The 18,011-nt window shown below is 40.4% G+C and overlaps 1 protein-coding gene across 2 annotated transcripts in view; it reads left to right on the top strand.

The window, feature by feature from the left end:
* atp6v0a1b (ATPase H+ transporting V0 subunit a1b) overlaps positions 1-18,011 on the top strand; it is a 33,970-nt gene extending 15,959 nt beyond the window's left edge. The window contains exons 18-22 of one of the 2 annotated variants that reach the window (XM_029456248.1): positions 406-606; positions 2,250-2,267; positions 4,271-4,388; positions 4,907-5,078; positions 16,863-18,011. In XM_029456248.1, the coding sequence (XP_029312108.1) occupies positions 406-606; positions 2,250-2,267; positions 4,271-4,388; positions 4,907-5,078; positions 16,863-16,956 (603 nt within the window). In that variant the 3' untranslated portion in view covers positions 16,957-18,011. The remainder of the gene's footprint in view (positions 1-405; positions 607-2,249; positions 2,268-4,270; positions 4,389-4,906; positions 5,079-16,862) is intronic. The other variant, XM_029456249.1, reaches the window with a different exon arrangement.

The raw sequence follows: 18,011 nt of genomic DNA, 5'->3' as shown, positions 1-18,011 counted from the left end.
GTGAGAAAGAGAGAGAGAGTTGACAACAAGACGCCTATGGACAGAATGTAATTTAAAACGTTGTTACTATATTTAAAGTGCAATGTGCGATGTGTTTATCACGCAAGTTGGCATTGCAATGTCTTCTAAGCATTCTGAGGTGGCCATCCACAGCCCCTTAAACCAGAATGTCTTGTTGGCCTTTTAAAGTTGAACAGTTACAAGTCTTAAACTGCGTTTGTTGAGGTTTAACTCCAGTGAAACCAGTGAGCAGTGTCATGTTTCACAGGTGGTGGGTCATTTTGAAATAAAAGCCTTCACTCACTGTACTAGGTTTACTGACTAAATGTAAGTAAATGAAGAAGAAAGCGTTCACCCTAAGGCTGGCTTTAAGTCAGACACAGTTCTTGTGGCTTTTGTATCTAGTCCCAGAAGAGGGAAGAAACCCCTGCAGAGAATCTAGAGCAGTCTTTAGAGCAAACAGGCGTGTCCTCATCATGCACCGGACTCACCCAACAGGGCACGCAGAAGTTCGGAGGGGTGCGGGTGGGCAATGGGCCCACAGAGGACGAGGCGGGCATCATGGATCATGACCACCTCTCCCAGCACTCTGAGGAAGGAGATGAGGTGAGCCCATGATATATTACATCACTGATTCAAATTCCATCTTCTTCCCAGGGCTGATTTTCACATTTTTGAAATTGACAACCGTTTTGAAATTCTTGATATTTATTGTATGTCAACTTTTGGCACTTTTGGATATTTTTGTTGCACACCCTTGAAAAGAGCTGATGCCATGGCAACTGGAGTAGAAAAGTTCGTGATTAGAAAGTTTGACAAAAAGGTTTCCATGGTACCTTTTCTTCTGCTGGGGTGTCCATGCTATTCAAACACCGACATGGTGTTTTTAGTTGCACATCACTTGTATTCGGGCTCACTAGCAAACATGTTGTCTGCTTTATCATCAACTATATTAGTTCAATGAGGACAATAGTTAAGTTCAGCTTAGCATAGTTCCAGCTTCAGACTGCCAAAAGCTTATGATTAAAACAATACTAAATTCAAATCCTTTGTCTGAGCTCATTCTGTCTTTTCTCTTGAGTAATAGGAGATGAGGGCAATGTGGGCACAACAGCATGCAGAAAGAGAGGCTGGGCTGGGATGGACTGGAGCAGATAAGACATGGATTTTCCATTTCAGAAACATAAACAGAGAGGTGGTTTTCATGAGAATCAACCAGTGGAATTTCTGAAAATACCACCCAGATTCTTTTCTATCTGTGACTCAGAGCTTTGGTGTCTCCTAGTTCTCCTGCATAATACATCACTGAGTGTTTATGTTGCGATAACATATTACATGACTGAAACGTTAGAAGACTGCATTTTGTCAATATTTCGAGCGTTTGATATTCCATGTTGCCATGACTTAAAAACAGGGTTATGGAGTTTATATTGTATAATGTTGACTGAATACTACAGACAATGTTCATTCACATCCAGGTCAATTTGTGAGGCAGGTAACTGGAAGGTATATTGTCCTGTGTGTCTATTGAATGGTGTAAGGACATAACCCGACCTTTAAACTTCTGATCAGTGGCAGTGAATTTAAACATATTCAGCTGGATAAGATCAGGTGTGCCGTTTGCTTTAGAGTTCTGCGCGCTCCCAAAACTGAGACCTGAACCTGCTCGTATGCACGTGTTTAAGGTTAGAATTGTTATACAAGTCTACAGTATACTCACATGCCATATTTATTAAAAAGAAAGCTGTAGTCTTCACTGTAATCTTTCCTCCTGTCCATACTTGCTGTGAAGTAATAGCTTTGTAACACAACTACACTTTAAGAGATGGGGGTGCAAACTGAAGTTCAGCTGATCCATTGAGTATCTTCCTGGCTGTAGTGCCATGTCTTGGCAACAAACCAACTTGTGACTTCCAGAACGTACTGTATCCCACTGACGTGGCTCAACAACCAATATGACATTAAAAGTATGTCACTTTGGAAGATACCCACATGTGTACATTTGTGTAGATTACATAGACCCATAAATAATCATACGCACTGTATGGGAGGAAAGTATTGTACCAAAGCTTTATCCAACAATACGGCCAAAACCGAAGCTTAAACTCAATACCTTCATCACGACCTGTGAGGCTTGGATGAGAGCTTGAGAATCTGGTCAATTAAACTGCAAAACAATGATGCAACCTTGTGGATCAATGCTGTGACTGAATTCTGCCACTAACCTTTGACCTTTGCTTACTTTCAAGCAATCAGAGGAAGAGCCGGTAAGAATCTGAGTTTTGGTATCTTCTTAGCATGTCTGGATGCCTGAACTGTTTGTGCCATTACAACAAGGTGATGGTTTTTGTGATGTTATACCTCCTATACTGCACACCCCAATACCAGCGATCATGTTTACGTGTGTGATTGTAAACATGTATCTTTGTGTCTGTGAAAAGCCCCACTAGTGGTCATTTAGTCCAATACTCCTTCTTAAAGTGTTGAGTGTGCAAAAAATAGCGATGCAACAATTCAATTAGTTTCTAGTGCAGTGTCTCGTTGGTAGCTCGATCGCTCATGTGGCAAATGTCATTTGTTGAAACAAGGCAGAATAAGTTACATCACTCTGCTTGTATCAAGAAAGTGACCAACATTTTGAAATTCTTGATCTTTATTTATTTTACTTTTGCCAAGACCACTGAAGTATCACCAAGTACTACTAGTTCTGAGATCATGTGAAGACCAATTCATACTCAGGGTTGAGTATGAGACATATTGAGCCTAAAACAAACCAAAAAGGGGTCAATCAATATTCTTAACTTTGTGTGTATTATGGCGGATCATATTTTACGATATTTCTGCATTTTGAGGTCAGTTTAGGCGATTTTAAAGTGTGTTTGTATCCAAACAAGACAAAGACAACCTTAAGACTGACACAAGTTTATCTATTCAAACTCAAGTGTAAAGCGGAGTACATTGTAAATGTAAAGAGTGAATCATGTGACTGTATTTCTGATCAGAGCCCCGTGTATTTTGCCATTACAGCATGTTAGTCACAGTTGTTTTCATTAGCCACTTATGTCGGAATAAATGGAAACAATGAGTGCTGCTTCCATGAACTTTATTTCACGGCTCCAAGGACAAAAGAGAAGCATGGAAAGAGGAAACCAGACCAGCGCAAAGCCAAACTCAACAAGGGCAACTCAGAGCAATAGACTCCCATGTATGTCAGGAAAGGCTTGCTCCAGAAAGGAGAGAATGGAGGAACTCTGTTGGCTTTACAACACACAAACAAGTCCTTGATCTTGATCTTGATCTTGCTAGGGAAGAAAATAAGAAACAAAGTCAAACAAGCCAGACATCTATGCTCTTTCTTTTCCGCCTGACCAGAGCTAAAGGCTTAGGTAGAGGTCAAAGGTCAAAGCAGAAACTCATTAAGATGATAATGGAATTTCCATTTCCATGGTTAGTGTCATGCTGACAGCAGAGTTGTTATTATTGGCCACATTTGGAAAAGCACCGCTGGGTAATAATCACCTCTCAGTGGTAAGTAGAAAGTAAAGTGTTTCTTTAGCACACATAGTTGATAAGCTCTGATGACGTGTGTGTAAGTAATGACATACTGGACATTCTTCTTGTTTTAGTCTTTTCTCTGCGATTACTACTGAAGTCAGTAGCCTATATTGAAAACACAACTGTGTTAATGTGTTGAACAACTGTTTATTTTAGTTTCTGTTTATTCTCATTTTTATATTTAAAGAGTGACAAGATTTTACTTGTCGTAGTTAGTCCACTTACGCTGTAAAAAAACAGTGTCATAATGTCTCCTGTGGCTCTGGAGGAACTTTGCTAACGCCATTGAGTTGCGTTAGGGAAGTGTAGGATCCAGCGTTATTTTTACCATGTTGTTTTGTGACTTTATATAAGTGCCGAATGGCTGCAGAACCTCATTAAAGCTGTGACCATGGACACGTAAAATAAGTTTCCAAAAAGTCTCTTTCAAGTTGAAACTCAGTGGATGCTTCCGGCCTCAAGGTTAGGGAAGTGAGCTTGTGACCTGAATGTCACCAGCTCAAGCTTTGGACAGGCAGGATTAGTGAACGAGCAGTGAGTTCCCCTCAGCACCTCCGAGATGCCCTTGAGCAAGGTTGTAGTGATTAAAGCCCCTGAGCCCCTGCAAGGTGCTTACAGTGACAGTAATCAGCTCAAATAAATCAATATAATTTATACAAAAATATGTTATTATAACAATGCTGTGTGTGCTTACCATCTTGCCTTTCCACCACAGTTTGACTTTGGTGACGTAGCTGTTCACCAGGCCATCCACACCATAGAGTACTGTCTGGGCTGCATCTCCAACACAGCCTCCTACCTGCGCCTCTGGGCCCTCAGCCTGGCTCATGCACGTGAGTAAAAGCATGCATACACAAATATATACAGCTTTATGATAAACATTCTGTAAAACATTTTAAAAGGCAATAGACAAGTTTTGCTTTAACTTATAATTATAAAGTAAATTTAACAATATAATGACTATAGAATAATGACACCATCAGCATTTAGATTGGTTCCCTATAAACCTCACTTTCACTGTGCAATGCTGTCTGCCACCGAGTTCGATCTCCAGGGAAAATGAAGGCTCTATTTATGGCACAAAGGAAGTGTGTCAGCCATTATGCAAACAAAACAGGAAGAGGTTAGCTCTTTTGTTTTCCCCAGTAGCTATCCAGTTAAAGAGTATCAATGTAAGTTCTTTGCATTTACTATCCTCAGTAGCAGAAATGGCGGACACTGGAAAGCAACTGTGGAAAACAAGATGCAGTGTGTCTTGTGCAGTGTTGCCAACTCTTTAAAAAGTCAAATCAATACTTTAAAAGATGCTTGATATTTTGTATGTCAACCTGTCATCACTGTGTGTGTGCAGAGCTGTCAGAGGTGCTCTGGACCATGGTGATGCACCTGGGTCTGTCCTCCCGGAGCGGAGGCGGGTTCTTCGGCCTGTCCATCATCTTCTCGGCTTTTGCCACCCTCACTGTTGCCATCCTGCTCATCATGGAGGGGCTGTCGGCCTTCCTGCATGCCCTGCGTCTGCACTGGTTAGAAACATACACAAACACACAGTACACACATGATATATATCTATGACATGCCCACACACATACAGCCTACATTCATTGCAAAGTATACTGTGTGTGTATTTGCAAAGTGAGCACATGCAAACACTTATACATTCATGTACACACACACATCACATGCAGAAAATAAACCTCTCAAATGCCTATTAATGAATCCCATATTAATATAAAACATCTTGCTGTCATTGTTCACCTCTTCAACCAAGTATCTCTGCCAAAGCTACACTTCTTCACTTTTACAAACATATGAGGAATGCTAGCAGAATGAGACATTCCTGACCCATAGTGGTTTACCAAACTGAGAGTACAGGCCTCCAGATAACCTCACACCTTTCAGCTCCATCGCCTCCTGGCACCACCTCCACCCTGCTGATCCAGCCTGCACTAGTGTAAACTGCACTGACACGCAGGCAAGGCAAAGTAAAGAATTCCTGGATTACCTGGAACAAGATTACCATTGTTGTTAGATACAGCCATGCAGTAATAACATATATTTATTGTATCATTTTCTTCTCAGTAACAGTGTTTTGAGATGTGGACACGGACGTAGTACTGTGATAACTATGAGGAGGCGGTGTTTATTATCCCGGGAGGGAAACATCCCTTTCAGCACAGAGTACATCATTGTATAAATCCAGTGGGTTATCAGCACACAGGGACTATTTCTTATAAACACTGAGCTTCTCTTTCACATGTTCTGTTAAAAGAAGAAGAAGAAGAAATGTAGCTACATATTGTGTGGGGTTTTTCACAATGAAAGACTCGATCCATCCACATTGTAAAAGATCCCTGTATTTATATTTCTCACTTACCTGTAGTGCTATGGATGTAGTGTGTTAAAATATGTGTTTTGCAATTTGGCCGATTTAGCCCTTTATTGTGATAGTGATACAACTCGAATGTAAGAAAGTCACCAAATTAGGATTAAGAGTTATTGCCTGAAGACTATAAATATCCATAGCAACGTTCAAGGTAATATGCTGAAATGACACCATCACCTTTCTCTGGTCTCACTGAACAGGAGGCAATAAAACAAACACATGTAATCTTTACCAGCTGGTATTGTTTTCAGCTGTGTGTGTGTCTCCATGGCAAAATGTGCTCCTGGAGACACAACTTCTGTAGCTCTGGAGCTTCAATAGAAGCGGTTTTGAGTAATTTGCCAGGTGTTTATCTGTCTGTCCGTCTGTTTATTTGTCTGTCTGTCTGTCTGTCTGTCTGTCTGTCCGTCTGTCTGTCTGTTTATTTGTCTGTCTGTCTGTCTGTCCGTCTGTCTGTTTGTCTGTTTGTCTGTCTGTCTGTCTGTTTATCTGTCTGTTTGTCTGTCTGTCTGTGTGTCTGTCTGTCTGTTTATTTGTCTGTCTGTCTGTCTGTCTGTTTGTCTGTCTGTCTGTCTGTCTGTCTGTTTATTTGTCTATCTGTCTGTCTGTTTAGTGACTGCTACAGCGTCACAGCCGTGCCCCCTGCATCCCAGCTGGTGTGACCTCATTGCAAGATACTCTCTAGTTGATACATGTTAACGTTTCTTAGTAATAGTATTGGAATAACAGCTTTGTTATGACAAGTGGGTTATGATCACAATTCTTGTAGAGTAAGAAGCAAGAAATAGTTACATCACGTAACTCCCCCTAAAACCACAAATTGTTGTTTTTGCAATTCTGATTATATACAGATTAAAGAAATAAGATATGTGTTAATTAGTGAGATATGAAAGTGTTTCTGGGTGTATTTTTGAACAAAGCCAGGCTAGCCATTTCCCCCGCTTCAAGTTTTTATGCTAAGCTAGGCTAACCATGCTAACTCCAGTTCCATATCGAGAGCATTCGACATGAGATTGCTGTTGATTCTGACAAACCAAAATTGTCCTGAAATTCCGTTCCCCTTCTACTTCATACTTAGGTTGAAGCAGTGTAAGATGCTGGTTGATCACTGTACTAAACATATCAAATTGATATATTAGGGTTCAATTAAAGGACTGATTTTATCCAGCCTCCTGTCTGTTGTCAGGGACCATCCATTTATCATTGGCTCGTTTGTGTCAAAATAGAGTTGCGATCACGTGCACCCTGCTGCATTGCTGTTCAACAGAACATTCCTTTTAAACCTGTTAAGTGGAAGCAACTAACGTATTTTCTTTAATCCTTCTGGTCGCGTTCCTGCTCGTAGCACAGAGCCTCACACCATGTTTATGAGATGGATAAACAAAGACAGGGAGAAAATATCCTGTGTGTTAATGCTTAACTGCTGCTCTCAGGGCTGATTGTTGTATGTAGGTTTAAGTAGAACCTGTCTGTCTGTTGTTCCTGTAAACTAGTGCCAAGTGTCCAGCCACCTTTCAAATATGAGCTCAGCTGTCTTTTATCCAGACTGTGTTGTTCTTCCAAGAAATCTACAGTATATGTTGTATAATCCACCCTTTGTGCCTTACACATGGGCTGGCTGTATGTTCCAGGTCATGTTGTACAAAGCTTTCTTGCAGAACCGACTGTTGTGGAAGTAGCCAGAGGCAATATTAATGCAATCAGTGTAGAATGGTCCGAACAACACACCATGGTCTGCTTGTCAGCAGCTGAAGAATCGTTATTTGTGACAGATGAAACAAGTGAGGGAAACCTTTAAGAAATAGAGATATTAGTGAAGTGGCCCTCAGCTCCGTTTTATAGCATGTCAACAAGTGTTAGTGTGTATGGCATAATATGAATAATGCTTCATGAGTTGGTGGATGGTACATGCGCGCCAGCATTCCAGCAGACACAAGTCCACACTCTTCACCCAACCCCCATTTGTATCCTCTGCACTCAAAAAATGTAAAATGTTTCATTCTTTCTTTACTTCAGCAGCGAATTTCAACATCAAAAGTATTTCCCTGATCTCACATATGTTTCCTGTCTGTCCAGAATTCTGAAATGTTATCCTGGGTCAAACACACAGCCTCAATCCCACATACACCTTCCTGCTGCCCCAAATACTCACATCAACTGTGGATTAATCCACCGCTGAAAGTAGTCCCCAACCAACTCTGTTTGAGTAAAGTTAGTCAAAAACTACAGTCTCATCCTTTAAACGCTCAAGTACGATACTTTTATCACAAATATACTGTCAAAGTCAGCTGCAAAATGAATGTGGAATTCAAATCACAAAGTTCAAATTAAAAGACCAGAATGGAACGCATTAGAATGGTGCGCCATTACAAAGTGATTCTATCTGATCTTTTCAAATGAAGTGAATGCATAAGCACTCAGAGCCCCACTGGGCAGCTCTCAGGCTACAGTGTGTGTAGCTGCATGAATGTGAGGCACTTTGTTAATAAAGCAGCAGTGTGTTGGCTCAACAGGTCTCCGCTAAGGTTAAAAACAGTATTGGAGTATTTTTCACAAAGGTGAGTGAATGAAATAGTCATGTTCAAAGTAAACAGCAGGCCACTCTTCACACACACATGCTGATGAGTTATCTGCACAAACACACACCAACACCAATCGATCTTATTGTGTGTTAGGTACGAGCATTTCTTCCACCTCAACTGCTGTGTGCAGAGGCAGATGAGAGGATCTCTCTTTTCTTTCCTCTTTTTAAGTGCTGCCCTCTCACAGCTCTGGCAGGCCAAATATTTGCCACAACTGGGAGACATTCCTGGGCACTCCCCTCGGTCTCAGAGGCCAGGAACCAGCAGGAACTGAAAATGTGTTTTTCCTCTTAAATGAAGACATCAGAAGTCAGGATTTGAGAATTACAGTATCCTTACTGTGGATGCAAGTACATTGAGTCTGCTGAGAAAGAATCTGAAAATATGGTACTCTAAGTAAGTCTCAATGAAACGCGACCTAAATCAACTCTGGCTTTTTTAGCATAGCTTTAAATCAAATCAAATGTATTTGTATAGCCCAATATCACAAATGACACATTTGTCTCAGTGTGCTTTACAGACTGTACAGGATACGACACCCTCTGTCCTTAGACCCTCGCATCGCACAAGGAAAAACTTCCTATAAGAAACCCCACAATTAAAGGGGGAAACATAGAGGAAACCTCAGGGAGAGACTGAGGAGGGATCCCTCTCACAGGACGGACAGACGTGCAATAGATGTCGTGTGTACAGAATAAACAACATAGTACAAATACAACATTTGACAGAAATTATGTTGTTATGTTATGTGTTGAAAAAGAGAAACTATGGATGAATAAAAGGCTTCCCGGTGTCCAGCAGGACCAGGGCAGCAGGCGCAGCCACGATTCCTGATCCTGACGTAAACTTTATCAGTGGCAACCTGCCACATGAGACACAGAAACTCCGGGGATGATGCCCCGGATGATGAGTTAGTAACATACATTTACATAAATGCATACAGATAGAGAGGGAGAAGAAGAGGCGGGACCCGAGCAGCCGGGAGACTGGGTGACTGTCCGAAAGAAGTGTTATCAGAAGCCCACGGTTCACCACCAGCCGCTTGCTGTTTCTAACAGATTCTCCCCACTCAGTGACACACCAGCTGAGAAGCCAACTCTGGTTATCGGTAGCTCAATTTTGAGATACGTTCATTTTGAGACACCAGCGACGACAGTCACGTGCATTCCGGGGGCCAGAGCGGGCGACATAGAAGCACATTTGAAACTGCTGGCTAAGGCTAAACGTAAATACAGTAAGATTGTTATTCACGTCGGCGGTAATGACACGCGATTGCGTCAATCGGAGTGTACTAAAGTTAATGTGGAGTCGGTGTGTACATTTGCCAAAACAATGTCGGACTCCGTAGTTTTCTCTGGTCCTCTGCCAAATCTTTTGAATGATGACATGTTTAGCCGCATGTCATCATTCCGTCGCTGGCTCTCACGGTGGTGTCCAGATAATGATGTGGGCTTCGTAGACAATTGGCGGACTTTCTGGGGAAGGCCTGGTCTGATTAGGAGTGACGGCATCCATCCTACTTTGGCTGGAGCAGATCTCATATCCGATAATATTACACAGTCTATTAGTGGACCTAATCCATGACAACCCAGAGTTGAGACCAGGACAAAGAGTTGTAGTCTTACACACTTCTCTGTGCTTCTTTCCGGGCAGTCACCCACTCAAATCCCCATAGTGACTGTGTCTGCCCCACGACCACTGAAACTAATCAAGTCTATGGTTAACAGAAGAGGAGTTATACATGAAAACCTAATTAAAATAAACACCACCGCTGCAAAAGTGCAACTAAATCAAAAAATTAAATGTGGGCTCTTAAACATCAGATCTTTATCAACGAAAGCTGGATTGGTAAATGATTTAATATCAGATAATAAGATTGATTTATTTTGTCTCACTGAAACCTGGCTGAGACATGAAGAATATGTCAGTCTAAATGAATCTACTCCACCTGGTCATATTAATACTCACATTCCTCGAGGTACTGGCCGAGGAGGTGGAGTTGCGGCCATATTTGACTCAAACCTCTTGATCAATCCTAAGCCTAAACTAAAATATAACTCTTTTGAAAGCCTTGTTCTTACGCTCTCAAACCCAACATGGAAAACAATAAAGCCAGTTTTATTTGTTACTGTGTACCGCGCTCCTGGTCCGTATTCTGAATTTCTATCTGAATTCTCAGAATTTTTATCAAATTTAGTCCTTAAAACAGATAAAGTAATTATTGTAGGTGACTTTAATATTCATGTGGATGTTGATAGTGACAGCCTTAATAATGCATTTATCTCAATATTAGATTCAATTGGGTTCAGTCAAAATGTACATGAACCAACTCACTGTTTAAACCACACTCTGGACCTTGTTCTGGGATATGGTGTTGAAATTGAAAGTTTATCAGTGTGTCCACATAATCCTCTTTTATCAGACCATTTTTTAATAACTTTTGAAGTCCTGTTACTGGACTACAAGCCAGTAGGCAAAATATCCTACGCTCGATGTTTATCTGAAAGTGCTGTGACTAAATTTAAGGAAGTGATTCCATCAGCACTTAATTCAATACCAGAACTCAATATCAATATAATGGAGGACTCCAATGCTAACTTTAGTCCCTCCCAAATTAATCATCTTGTTGATAGCGCTGCAGCCTCACTGCGAATAACACTCGACTCTGTCGCTCCTCTAAAGAAGAAGATCATAAAACAGAAAAAGAAAGCTCCATGGCTTAATTTACAAATCCGCAAACTAAAACAAAAGTCGAGAAATCTTGAAAGTAAATGGCGTTCCACTAAATTGGAAGAATTTCGTTTAGTCTGGTTAGATCATCTTAAAACGTATAAGAAGGCTCTCCGTAATGCCAGAGCAGCTTATTACTCTTCCTTAATAGAAGAAAATAAGAACAACCCCAGGTTTCTTTTCAGCACTGTAGCCAGGCTGACAGAGAGCCACAGCTCTACAGAGCCTTCTGTTCCTATATCTCTCAGTAGTGACGACTTCATGAGCTTCTTTAACGATAAAATTATAATTATTAGAGACAAAATTAATCTCCTCCTGACCTCAATTGGTAATGACTTAACTTCAACTGTTGGAATTTTAAAAACATCTGTAACTCCTGAAATATATCTAGACTGTTTTACTCCAATCAACCTTAACCAACTAACTTCAACAATCTCATCGTCTAAACCATCAACCTGTCTTTTGGACCCGATTCTAACTAAACTGTTTAAAGAAGTTTTACCCTTAATTAACACTTCGTTATTAAATATGATCAACCTGTCTCTATTATCTGGCTACGTACCAAAATCCTTTAAAGTAGCTGTAATAAAACCACTTCTTAAAAAGCCTGGTCTTGATCCAGAGGTTTTAGCCAACTATAGGCCGATATCTAACCTTCCCTTTCTCGCTAAAATCCTTGAGAAAGCAGTCGCAAAACAGTTGTGTGACTTTTTACATAATAATAGTTTATTTGAGGTTTTTCAATCTGGATTTAGAGTTCATCATAGCACAGAGACGGCACTGGTGAAAGTTACCAATGACCTTCTATTGGCATCAGACAAAGGACTTGTCTCTGTTCTTGTCTTGTTAGACCTCAGTGCTGCTTTCGACACTGTTGATCATGACATTCTACTACAGAGACTGGAACATTGTGTTGGCATAAAAGGAACCGCACTAAGCTGGTTCAAGTCCTATTTATCTGAGCGATCTCAATTTGTACTTGTTAACGATAAATCCTCCATGACAGCCAAAGTCAGTCTTGGAGTTCCGCAGGGTTCTGTACTTGGACCGATTCTATTCACCTTATATATGCTTCCTTTGGGCAATATTATAAGGAACCACTCTATAAACTTTCATTGTTATGCGGATGATACCCAATTATATCTATCAATTAAACCAGATGAAACCAATCAATTGGCTAAACTTCAAGCATGCCTTAAGGACATAAAAACTTGGATGTCTAGCAACTTTTTGATGTTAAACACAGACAAAACTGAAGTTATTATACTTGGCCCTAAACGCCTCCGAAACGCATTTTCTAATGACATAGAAGCTCTGGATGGCATTAACTTGGCCTCCAGCACCACTGTAAGGAATCTTGGCGTCATCTTTGATCAAGATCTGTCGTTTAACTCCCACATAAAACAAATCTCAAGGACTGCCTTCTTTCATCTACGTAACATTGCAAAAATAAGACACATCCTGTCTCAAAATGATGCAGAAAAACTAGTCCATGCATTTGTTACTTCAAGGCTGGATTACTGCAACTCATTGTTATCAGGTTGTCCCAAAAAGTCGCTTAAGACTCTTCAGTTGATTCAAAATGCAGCGGCACGTGTATTGACTAGAACAAGGAAACGGGATCATATTACTCCTGTATTAGCTGCTCTGCACTGGCTCCCGGTAAAATACAGAATAGAATTCAAAATCCTTCTCCTGACTTACAAATCAATTAAAGGTCAGGCTCCAGCATATCTTAAAGATCTCATAGTACCTTATAAACCAACTAGAGCATTACGCTCCCAGACTGCAGGGTTACTTGTGGTTCCTAGAGTCTCTAAGAGTACAATGGGAGCCAGAGCCTTCAGCTATCAAGCTCCTCTCCAGTGGAACCAGCTTCCAGTTTGTGTTCGGAAGGCAGACACACTCTCCACATTTAAGAGTAGGCTAAAGACTTTCCTTTTTGATAAAGCTTATAGTTAGGGCTGGCTCAGGTTTGCCCTGGATCAGCCCCTAGTTATGCTGCTATAGGCTTAGACTGCCGGGGGACACCTCCCTGCTCTCTTCCTTCTCTCCCTCTCTCTTCTTCTCCCTCTCTATCTGTATGCATTTATGTAAATGTATGTTACTAACTCACCATCCGGGGTATCATCCCCGGAGTGTCTGTCTCTCATGTGGCAGGTTGCCACTGATAAAGTTTACGTCAAGATCATGAATCGTGACAGCGCCTGCTGACCTGGTCCTGCTGGACACCGGGAAGCCTTATTGACATTTTCCTGGATTCATCCAAACTTTCTATTTCTTTTTTTTCCAACACAACATAATTTCTGTCAAATGTTGTATTTGTACTATGTTGTTTATCCTGTACACACGACATCTATTGCACGTCTGTCCGTCCTGGGAGAGGGATCCCTCCTCAGTTGCTCTCCCTGAGGTTTCTTCCATTTTTTCCCTTTTAATTTTGGGGTTTCTTTTAGGAAGTTTTTCCTTGTGCGATGTGAGGGTCTAAGGACAGAGGATGTCGTAACCTGTACAGTCTGTAAAGCACACTGAGACAAATGTATAATTTGTGATATTGGGCTATACAAATAAATTTGATTTGATTTGATTTGAAGAGGGGGAGGGGAGGAGAGAGGAAGAGAAGGAAGAGAGCAGGGAGGTGTCCCTCGGCAGTCTAAGCCTATAGTAGTATAACTAGGGACTGATCCAAGGCAAACCTGAGCCAGCCCTAACTATAAGCTTTATCAAAAAGGAAAGTCTTTAGCCTGCTCTTAAATGTTACAAAGAATGTTGCAAAGAATTACAAAGAATTACAAAGAATGGCTACGCTCTCATAAATATTATTACTGGTATCAAAAAGAATGTCATTGTGTATTATTAGTAACGTTATGCTTCGTGGGAAGACACATTTTAAGACATTTACCCCTTAATTTAAAACCCTCAGACTCAAATTTGGAGGAAGTGGGCATAATTGAATAGAAACTGTATTTATATAAATGCTGCACCAGGCTCCCCAAAATGTTTCAACATCTGACAAACTTCACATTCACATATTCATTGAACATAACTCCTGAATAAGCATCAGCACATCAGAGTGGACTTGTATTGGTAGAGATATGAGAGGCGGGTCAGTGACAGACTGGTCCGGCTCTCAGCAGCCATATTTGATCACATAGTAATCTAAGCTTGTGCAGACCATATTACTCATAAACGTCCCGTCCACTGACTCGCTCAGTTCTTTCTACACTGCTGTCATCTCTGCATGTGACTGTGTAAATGTCTGAGACCTGGTATTCTGTACAAGCAACCGTTTGAAGAAGGATTTGAAAAGGCTGAGCTTCCAGTAGCTTACCGCTACGTACCTGGTCTGTTCTCTGTGGAACATGTGGAAAGAGTTCCAATGCCACGCTCTGCTCTGCAGCTACAAAGTTTATCTGACAAACCAGTCTCGTTTTAAAGACATGTTTTGCTCCTACTTTCTAATGAGGAACCTTTATAAAGGGTCTATGACTTTATAACCATACTGCTTTATAGATGACATATGAGCCAACAACATTTGAAAACTTCTATTTGGTTATAATACAGTTATGAATGTTGGTAATCGACGATAAATACTCTTGGGCTTCTCACTTCCTAATTATCCAGCATGTCGGCAGTTAGAAATGTTAATAATGCATTCATCAAGGGTTTTAATCCTTAAATATCCAGTTATAAATATTAATTATAAATAAGTCATTGATCAATGGATTTTGGTCCAATCTAAGAACTCAAACTGTCCAAATCAATCAATGGCATTGGCAGCCAGCAACCCAAAAGTTGTTCTCATTAATGCTTTTAACTTATCAATTGAGTTTTAGTATGTGACTTATGATTTATTTACCATTCAAAAGGTAATTAGTTGCAACTTTTAAACCCTTTAAAGAGTAGCATTTTAAATGTGTTCAAGCTCAGTGTCTGACCTCAGGCAACACATGGAAACAACACCACATGTCTGCTGCACTGACTCAGCGCTCTGTGCTACATCCTGTTCTAGTGTGAATTTTCTATGTAGACAAAAGCTTCAGGTAGAAATACATCCAGGCGGTGTGTGAGTGTAGTGACAAACAATGGTGTTTTATTAAAATCATATATCAGCCAGTCACTGTCATGTACTGCTGATAAGACTATTATTATTATTATTATTATTATTATCATATTTAGTTCTTTATACACTATCAGCCACTTCAGAGGGCTGAGCAGAGAATCATTGAGTTGTGTGGGAGGGTTTTACTCTGACTTACTTTAATGGAATGTGCCCTGCCTTAAAGACAGAGAAGCCAAATGCATTTTTATCATCCTTGGTAGTTTTCACCCAGACAAGCACAATATGAATATCACTAAAGGTGCACTTCAGTCTTACTGGAAAGATAATGCAATAAGGCAATGCTGGGCAGTTTGTTGGTCCACCAATAAAAGAGATTGACCTTTTGGATAGATTGCCATTAAATCTGGTTGAGACATTCATGTTCTCCTCAGGATGAATTGTAATAACTGCTGATGCTCTGACCTTTCATCTAGCACCATCTTCTTTTACATCTTATGACTATGGAACTTTTTTCACATTCAACATTATCAAATTATTCCATTTCAACCATCCTCTTCCCTAAGGTTGTCACAATACCAGCATTTTAAAGTTCAATACAATAATAGTATTAAAAGACGGCAAAACTTTTTTTAATGAACAACCTGCACACAGTGCTGGTACAGAAAAATTTGTAAAGATGTTATTAATATGTTCATAATAAAATATTGACTATTAATTAACTGCACCAAATTACAGGAGCTTTTCTCCAACAATATCAAAACAAAAGTGTTTAAGGTTACTGAACATATAAAATATAACTGAATATAAATCGCAGTATATCCTAGTACTAACATGTTTTACTTTCCCACTTTCCAAATCCTCTTAACCGTCTGAAGCGCTCGTCCTGCTGTGACCCTGAGGGTTGTGTGTTCTGGACAGAGAGTGTTTAAAGTCCAGCTCTCTGGCTAGTTCTTGGAAGTCAGCTGAAAACTTGACCAGTGTTGCTGCTGTGGCTGCTAATAGGCTTGAATTTGCCTTTATTGTGTAGTTCATGTACCATGGCTTAGCTCAATTCTCCCATAACTACCACTTACAATCTATGGCTTGTAAAGTGACATTTTTGCCGTGACCATGATCCAACAATTGGCAATATTAATAATATGACATCAATTTTCATTTAATTTACTTTATCGAATCAATGTGTGCCTTAAATGACTGTATTGATGTGTTTGTTCTATTGAGAAGAGAACAGAGAAGAGTGTTTCATATTGATGAACATCCTTAGCCCTTTAGTCTTGTCTGTAATATATCTGCTGGGATCATGTGTGATGGACAGCCCTGTTCTCTTCATGCTCACTGTTCAAAGAGTGCAGTCATTTCCTTACACATGATACATTCATCAACAAACAGAGCTGTGCTGTGTTCCTCACTTCACCCTGATGATATCCAACAGGAAACACTTCATATTTCACTTGATTTGATTTATTATTGTTTGTTGATATATTTAATCATACTTATTATACCCCAGTTCTCACCATCATTTGTTTCCTGCTTGTCTTCCATTTCTCAGGGTGGAGTTCCAGAACAAGTTTTACTGTGGCCAGGGCTTCAAATTTTTCCCCTTCTCATTTGAGAGCATCCTGGAGGGACGATTTGACGAGTGATCCGACCTCAGCATGATCCAGCAGAACCCCCGGCCTTCCCTCCTGTGTGTGTGCATAAACCCAAAGTGCTGCCCTCTGTTACCCTCTAGTGGTCATTTGTGAAACCTTTATTATATATGAGCTATAATGTGGTCCTTGTAAAAGGTTTTCCAGTGCACATGTGCCAAGCTGTACCCATACTGGAGTTTCTATTGCTGTGGCACAGTACCATCACTGTACTCAGCATTCAGCCTGTTCACCTCTGCTGTGCTAACACATCCTCTGCCAACATCTAAACCCTGAACCTTTGCATTTAGGTGTCATGTCCTCTCCTAACAAGCGGCACTACAGTTTTGTTGAAGGAAGGCTAAGAACCAGGTTCTCTCAGTGTGGTTCTGTGTTGTCTGATTCACAGCTAAAATAAACGACTTCAAACCTGTGTTCTGGGAAGGTCCTTCATGTATATGTACAGCTTGGGATAGTTAGGCCTGTGAAGATGACTGTAATACTATCGTCTCACTCCTGAGTCAGCAGAGAACCTACACACAACTGTTGTGGAAATCCCAGAGTTAACGCTGAGATTAAAATGTTGCTCCATCCAAAAGAATGAACATTTAATTTCACTATAAACAGCATGTCACAGAATCCGAGTATGGATCCGATTGATGTATTAATTTCTTATCAGTGTTATATTGCGTTGGAGATCAAAAGACATGGTGCCCTCTGTGTGTGGCTCTGTAACTTCCCTGTGCTCATTCTGTGTTGATTGGTGTTGTAAACCAGTTGAAGAACTGAAATGCTGCATTTAGCCTAAAACATGTCAAAGTTCATTGACACTGACACGTCTCTCTTCTGTTCAAACTGAGGCACAATAGCAATCATGTTACTGTATTTGAGTTTCAATATTTAGGTGTTTACATGAAATGTTTCAGTTATGTTATATTTGCATTATGATGGCAAAAAGGCTGCAGAAAAAAAAGAGCCTCAAAAGAACACATGCAACTGCTGTTTGTCAGTGACTCGTGATGTGGAAGCTAATGTGTTTGTGATCAATAATAAACAGACCTGGGGATTCA

Source organism: Cottoperca gobio, chromosome 19 (assembly GCF_900634415.1).
Source record: "Cottoperca gobio chromosome 19, fCotGob3.1, whole genome shotgun sequence".
NCBI lineage: Eukaryota > Metazoa > Chordata > Actinopteri > Perciformes > Bovichtidae > Cottoperca > Cottoperca gobio.
This window is presented reverse-complemented; position numbering and strand designations above follow the sequence as displayed.